Genomic DNA, 7,322 nt, shown 5'->3' on the forward strand with positions numbered 1-7,322 from the left:
AGACAGACCGACGGGTGCCTGGTCATTACCGCCACCGGCCAGGATTTAGGAACAGGGCACAGGGACCCTGGCACATGCTGCAAACCAGGGGCAAGGATGGACGTGCCTGGGACAGACGGCCCCTGCCTGAGCATATAGGGCCTGGACCATAGTGGCATGGACCATACTCGGGGCACAGCAGCAAGCTGCTGCGAGGCTGGGGCAGGCCTTTGCAGCGCCCGTGGCCCGCGTGCCTGCTCTGGAGCACTGCCCCGCAGCCGCGCAGCCCTCCGTCAGCGTGGGGAAGGGACTACGTGGCCGGCTGCTGCGTGCACACGCGGTCCTTGGCCTGCTTCCTGCATGGGCCGTGGTTCGGGTGCAAGCGCCCTTGAGGAGAGGTCCCGTGTATGGCAGGCTGACCGCTGCTCCCACCACTGCTCCCTGCACCCCAAGGGGACGAGCAGCCGTGCCCTGGTAAAGTGGGTGCTGGCCTATGAGGGTTGTGAACAGGCCCTCTCCATGCGGACCCCCTCGCCGAGCTGAGCAGTGCCCGGCACAGACAAGGGCCCTTGCAGCATGGCATGGGCTGGAAAACACCTGCCAGCAAGCCAGGGGGAGAGAGGGTTGCCCTGACCCAGAGAGCCACGCAGGCACGGTGAAGACGAGACAGGGGTGTGCATTGCACGCAGAACAGGGGTTCACGGCTGAGCGGAGCGCCCGCCCCGCTGCCCATATATACGAGGCTCCCCCCTGCGGGACACACAGCGGGCAGCTGCCGGGCTCAGGACAGTCGAGGCAGTCTCCACCCATCTCCACCATGACGCTGACCAGGGTCACCGTGCTCCTCGCTCTCGGGCTCCTCTGCTACTTGGAGGGTGAGTCTGTTTGCAGGCACCTGGGCAGAGCCTGGGGCTGGGTCCTTCACTCCCGGCGCTCAGGAGCAGGTGCCTCTTTGCAAGAAGCAGGGGTGACTTTTGGGGCCTGAACCCAGCCAGGTAATGGTGGGACCGCGGGCCGTGTTCACAAGCCTGCTGCGAGGGGGCATATACCCCCCTGCTTCTGCCGGTGCCAGAGGCCAGATGCCGGCATGGCTGCTCCCGGGCAGTGATCTGCACCTCCAGGGGAAGAGCGAGCGTGCACAGCTGCCTCGTGGCGGGTAGTGCTGCAGCAACGATCCCGTTCCTCGGGGAGGGCATTGCGGGGAGAGCCGGTGCCATCTCTAGGGGCTGTCACGGACGCCAGAGGCATCACATCGCCAAGGTGCTCAGCACCCCAGCGCTGAGAGCAAAGCAGCCGGGAACGCGCTCTGCTTCCCATCTCTGCATCGCAGGGGGTGCATCCTGCAGAACATGCCACGCCGTGGGGAGGAAAGCCTGGCACGGTGCTGTGTGCTTGAGACGCAGCCTGCCCGGGGGGTTGCTAACGTGAATCTCAGTCTCCAGCCTTGTGCACGGAGCTGCTTCTCTGCTCGCACGCATGCACACTTGAGTGCAAGCACAAGAGGTCCCCCAGGTGCACGAGAGGCACCAGGGCAGGAGGTCTTCCTGGAGCTGGGTGGGCAGCTGAGGAAGCAGCACCCGCTGCCCCGCTGCCCTCCAGCACCGGGTCACTCGTGTCTGTGCTTCCGTTCCAGGTGCTGCCGGGCAGGACGACCAGGTGAGTCTGCTCCCTCTGCCCTGCCGCGCACCCTTGCTTCCTGCGCCCCGGTGCCCGGCTGGGGGCCCCGATAGCGCCGCGGGGAGGGGGATGGCGCTCCCCACCCCGAGACCCAGACCGGGGATGGGGCTGCATGCTGCGGGTCGATGGTTGGCATGACCTGTCTGGGGGCGGAGAGGAGCATGGAGGGGAGGAGAAGGGACCCCTTAGTTCACGTCCCAGGTGAAGCTGGGGAGAGGATGGCCACAGGAATCGAGGTGCCGCAGAACATGCCGGGGCAAGGTGGTGGTTGCACCCCTGCCGCAGCACAAGGATGAGCAGACCGCACGGGAGACCCAGAGCAGCAGGACCCCAGGGCTTGATGGACCAGGGCAAAGCCTGCAACCCACGGCCGGCTGCTCTGGGCTGCGGAGGCAGCGGCCCTCCCTCGCCCCTCCGTGCCTGGGTGGGGGGCAGCGCGGAGAGACCCACCTATTGCACCTGCAAAGCGTGGCCCCGCTCAGCCCCCAGCGCTGCTAGCGTCACCGGGTCAAAAGCAGGCTCAGCCATGCCGGCGGTTGGGGCCGGGCTGGGTGGGTGGTTTAAGGAGCCTCCCGTTGCCTCGGCAGGACGATTACCCGAAGCACGTGAACTGCCCGGGTGCCTACGCCCCGGTGTGTGGCACGAACGGCAAGACGTATCACAACATCTGCTTTCTGAAAGCGGAGAACCGGTAAGTGCCAAAATGCCCCCGTCCTCCGTGCAGCGTTGCCGGAGCCGGGCTCCTGGGCACCGCTGCGGCCACGCGGCAAGGAGCAGGCCAGGCCTGGAGCTTGCCTTGCCTCCTGTGGTCCACACCGATGGCGGGAGGGAGGGGACTGAACCACGGCCCAGGGCGCTGGGTGCAAACGTTAGCATCCCCGTGCACTGCAGCATCTCCTGGGCATCGCCATCTCAGTCTCCCGTGACCCCCAGGGCCAATCCGGCCTCTCCGGGGGTGGCTTTGGGAGACCTGCCGCCCCCTCCGCACAAGGGCACTGTGCTCACGGCGCTGCCTTGCATTGCCTTCCAGAAAAAGCTTGCGCACCATCCGCGTGAAGCACAGGGGACCTTGCCAGGACGACGACTTGCATGAGTCCTGAGCTTCCAGGCTGGTGAAAAGGATGCACCCCGGCGCCCACGCCCTCCCCGCCGTCACGCTCCCTGCCCCTGGGCTGCCTGGCCTAGAGGCCCCACTTCTCCCCTCTGCACAGAGACCCGGTGTGTCCCCCCCAGCCCCTTCTTGCCCTTTGCTTGTGCAATAAAACCAATGCAGCAGAACCCCGTGTCAGGCTCGTTTCCTCCATCTCTCTCTGCAGCTGGGAGAAAGCCTGGCCCAGCACGAGCCCGAGGGAGGCACGGCGTGCAGTCTGAGTGCCGGGCGCTAGGTGTCCTCGCCGGGCAGCCCTTGGCCCTTCCCTGCAAACTAGCACAGCAGCAGGAGGGGAGGGGAGGGAGCCCTGGGGGTGCAGCCCCAGCGCACAGGGGCTGCCCAGAGCAGGTGCATGGTGCAGGTGCCTGGGTGGGCGGCTAGCACTCCCCTGCTATCGGCACTACACCCGCAGGGCCAAGTCCTTTGCATGATGGCTGGGGGCTTCCCTTAGACTCCCTGCTGCTTGCAGCCAGGCCGTGCTATGAGACCCCTCGGGAACGGGGTGACTTTGGGACTTGGGGCTGGAGCTCGTGTGCTTGCCCCACGATTGCGGAGATTAACCCTGTCCGTGGAGATCAGCCGCTTGGAGCTGGCCCTGTCTGCCAGGAGTGCGTGCCCACCCAGGTGGTCTGGCTGGCCCCTTCTTCCAGGAACGCGGCTCAGCGAGGGGGGACTGGAGGGTGATTTAAAAGAGCCCTGTGTCCCCGCACAGCTCTCCTGTACATGCACCTCATGTGCTTCCGCTTCTGCATTTTACAAGATTCATCCTCATCCTAGGACCGAACCAGCCCTACAGTTCAGGTCTGGCGCGAGTGAGCGGCGGTCTCTCGATGCCAGGGGAAGCCCCGTCCCCACCCCGTAGCTGCAGTTGCCCGCCCACAAGGTTGCCTGTAAAGCCAGAGTCCTCTCAGGTGGGGACCAGTGTGGGACATTGGAGGGAAGATGGAGAGAAACGGAGAGGGGCTGGTGATGGGGATGAGGAAGGGTTGCAATGCAGCCCGAGGGGGAAAGGGCAAGGGACCGCGGTCGGCCGAGTCTGGAGAGACAGAGGTGAAGGGGGACACGAGAGCGGCTTCGGTATTTGGACGAGGAAGACGGGGACGCTTTCTTTCCTGCCACAGAAGGCAGGGACCAGGCAGCGGGTTCGAGCGCAGCTTCCCAACAAAGCTTAGGAAGGATTCCCTAGTGGTAAGAGCAGCAGGACCAGAGCAGGAGCTGTGGGCATTGCTTCCAGCCCCGTGAGTCCCTGATTCGGTGCAACCTGGGCAGAGAAGCAGCTGGATGCAGGGGCGGCTTTTCCCAAGGGTCTCATTAAAGCGATGCTTGGTGCCAAGCCTGCCCTCCTGGCTCCCGAGGAGACTGACCATGCCCCGACGGTGCAGCGGACACCAGTCCTGGGACCAGGCCTTGCAGCGTGGTCCTTTCCTCGCCCGACTGGTGGCGGTGCACTCTGGCTCAGCCCCTCCTCAGCGATGGGCTGAAAACCGAGGGCCCCTCGCTCTCTGTCAGGTTGACCCTGTGGCTGGACCTTTAATGCAGAGCAGACAGCATGAAGGCCGCTGCCTGCCACGGCTTGCCCCAGGCTTTGTCCTCCCCCGCCTGAATCTCTGGGGAGGAGCTCGCAATGCTGTGAAGGCAGGTGCTTTCTTTGCAACAGGTATCCAGGCTGCAGCCGTGCTGGTGTAGAGGCAAAGGGCATCCGAACTCGTGGTAGGGGTGATCTCTTGTGTTAGATTTTTGCAACAAAAAAAAAAGTTTCTTCAATTGCAATTCAAGCTTGCAAGAATTCTTTATTTTGCCAAAATCGAGTTGGTCTAATAAAAGAGATCACCTCTACCATGCGTTCTGATTCCTTCGTTGCGCCGGGGCTTTCAATCAGCAGCGCGAGGTGCGTGCTCTTTCCTTGGGAACAGGCCGCAGGGTCTTGTCTTGAAAGGGGGCCGAGGCCCACCAGGCCCCCCTGGCTGGAGAGAGGCCGCCAGGCGCACAGCCGATGCCTGGGGACGGCAGATGCTGGCACAGGAATGGGAGGCAAGGCTACAGGCTGCTCCCAGGGAGGGACCCAGCAGAGAGCATCCACTGCTTCAAGATGCTTCAATTAACTCAACCTGCCTAATTGATACTGCAGTCACCAAATTAGGGGTGTGATGTATTTGTTCAGCTAAGCTTCTGGAAAAACAGGCTGAGGACAGAACAACACAGGTGTTCCCCTTCGGAGGAATGTCTCCTGGTTTCCCAAACCATCAACAACCAGTTTGGACACATTCATGGGGAAGGTGGGTGCTGGGCACCCTCTATATAGAGCAAGGCTGTGGGGTTTGCTGGCAAAGCAGCTGCTGGGCGGAGGACCGGGCGGCTTGCGCCATGAAGACAGCAGGAGCCCTGGTGCTCCTTGCCATCGCGCTCCTCTGCTTCTCCTCGGGTGAGTCCCCTTCACCCAGCCGGCGCCGAGCCCCAGCTCCGGCACCCCGGCTGCCGGAGAAGGGCAGGGTCAGTCCCACCTACAACTTCTCACGGGTCAGGAAGTGGTTTCTCCCAGGGGGAAGCGGGTGCCTTACCCAGAGGGTCTGGCAGAGCCTGGACCCCGAACTTGGGGCTGCTGATCCCCGGCAATGGGAGAGCTGCCCGGACCCGGGGGCTGGGACAGCAAACAGCGCCCATGGCACAGGGCGCATCGCTGCTCCAGGGCTGGGCAAGCTGTGAGCGTTGTGCAGGGACCGAGGGGGCGCAGACCCCTGCCCCCCAAGCTGCAGCTTGAAGGGGACGGGTGTTGTTTTCAGATCCCGGCTGGGCTGATGCCGGATGTTCCCATTGCTCGAGTCGGGTCCAGCTCCTTTAGGACTCGTTCCACTTGCGGGAACCAGAGACACAGACTGTGTGCGTGTGTGCACGCAGGTGTGCGTGCATGTGCGCGTGTGATGCAAGCTGGATGCAGGTGTGTTAAGAGGCAGAGTCCCAGGGGCCTGGCCAGATCCGGCTTCCTCCTCATTTCTGCCCTTTGTGTTTTGTTCCAGAGGTCGCAGCTCAGCCCGGCAGGAGGGTAAGTGCCGCCCTCCGGCTTCCAGCCCGTTCCCAGGGCACGGGCCCCTCTGTGCGCTGTAAATGGGGGCAGTCCTTGCAGACCTCGCTGAGGCCCCGACACCCTCTTCCCCAGCCCCTTGCCCTGCATGGGGTCAGGGCGAAGTGCCCGGCGCCTGGCCAGCAGTCCCCAGCCCAGGAGGTGCAGGGGTGGTGGGATCCCTAAGCCCCGACAATAACGCTCAGCTCAGCGTCATCCGTGCAGCGGGGGCAGCTTCTCCCCCGGGGATGCACCTGCACCCGCGCGAACTGGAGGCCACGAAGATGTGGTCCTGGCAGGGGCCGGGCAGCGCTGCCCATGCACACCCTGGGCTCTGCTATTGCCAGCGAGCTCCCCGTCCCCAGCTTCTTGAGGGCAGCGGGCAGGACGGTGCTGCCAAGCCCCAGGGCCAAAGTGGGGTAAGAGCTGCCTTGTTGCTTCTGCAGTGTGACGGCGACGACACAGCGTGCCCGGTGGTGTACGATCCTGTCTGTGGCACGGATGGCAAAACATATGCCAACGACTGCTACCTTCAGGCAGCCAAGGCGTAAGTGCAGCACCGCTCGGCACCGTCTAAGTGCCCTCGCCCGTGAGCAGCCCCTGCCTCCCTGCTCCTCTCCGTGCCCGGGCTGCTCGCGTCGGCCTCCCTTGGCTTCTCCCCTGCCCCAGCAAGGGAGAAGTGTTGCCCCTCCAAGCCCTTCCCAGCGGACCCACACGTGCTCCTGAGGTCTCTGCAAATTGGGGGTTACCAGAAAGGCCAGCCCTGCCTGCCGGGCTCCTGGACCAAGTAGTGCGGACCCAGGACAGTCACAAGCTTTGCCCCGGCCCCCGGCAGAGAGAGCTGCACGGCTCCCTGGGTGCTGCTAGGTGGACCCCAGAGCAGGTCAATCAGTTAGCACCCGGGGAGGATTTTTTTTTTTCCTTAAAAACATTTTATTAGAAAACCAGACCGTAACAAAAGGCTCAAAAACGACCTGCCAGAGAGGCCTCACAAAAGGATAATACAACAGTCCAGATAACATACTAAAAAAAAAACATCGGAATTGGTATCACATTGCACATCATCTCATTTGTACACAGCATATACAAACATCCCTGAGTAGTGTCTATCGAACACATATTACACGTATCCTGTGCTTTCCCGGAAAAAGAAAAGCAAGAACATAGAGGTCCCTTTGTTGTCTCTACCCCATGTACGGCCCTAGCCAGCCTTTTCTACCCACAAAGGCTGACTCTTAGTTTAGCCTATACCTGTGCGGGGCTGAAACAACCCCCTGAAGTCCAGCTCTTGCCAGAATTTTTCCTCCCCTCCTTTCGTATTTCCTTCTCTAGCTCTATGGAAGTGCAGCTCGTGCTTTGCTAACGGCAGACACTCTATCTCTGTGCTTGCAGCGTGTGCGGGTTGCAAGGGCCAGGGCTGCTGCAGGCCGCGGGTGCAGGGTGCAGACCCTCGGCGCT

At 62.9% G+C, this 7,322-nt stretch overlaps 1 protein-coding gene across 1 annotated transcript; it reads left to right on the plus strand.

Annotated features, from left to right (window-relative positions):
- The first annotated feature begins 787 nt into the window (after positions 1 to 787).
- Positions 788 to 2,926, plus strand: LOC102387209 (serine protease inhibitor Kazal-type 1-like). Its single transcript, XM_006032199.2, has 4 exons — positions 788 to 854; positions 1,613 to 1,635; positions 2,244 to 2,347; positions 2,687 to 2,926. Exons 1-4 carry the CDS (start codon positions 797 to 799, stop codon positions 2,754 to 2,756), a joined length of 255 nt encoding a protein of 84 aa, XP_006032261.1. The 5' UTR covers positions 788 to 796; the 3' UTR covers positions 2,757 to 2,926.
- Positions 2,927 to 7,322: the final 4,396 nt, after the last annotated feature.

This window comes from Alligator sinensis, unplaced genomic scaffold (assembly GCF_000455745.1).
Source record: "Alligator sinensis unplaced genomic scaffold, ASM45574v1 scaffold1035_1, whole genome shotgun sequence".
NCBI lineage: Eukaryota > Metazoa > Chordata > Crocodylia > Alligatoridae > Alligator > Alligator sinensis.

Excerpts from the sequence above, each read along its gene's own strand:
- LOC102387209 (XM_006032199.2), top strand. The coding sequence starts at position 797 with ATGACGCTGACCAGGGTCACCGTGCTCCTCGCTCTCGGGCTCCTCTGC. Across the intron at positions 1,636-2,243 it reads CTGCCGGGCAGGACGACCAG|GACGATTACCCGAAGCACGT; the intron begins GTGAGTCTGCTC and ends TTGCCTCGGCAG. Across the intron at positions 2,348-2,686 it reads TTTCTGAAAGCGGAGAACCG|AAAAAGCTTGCGCACCATCC; the intron begins GTAAGTGCCAAA and ends ATTGCCTTCCAG.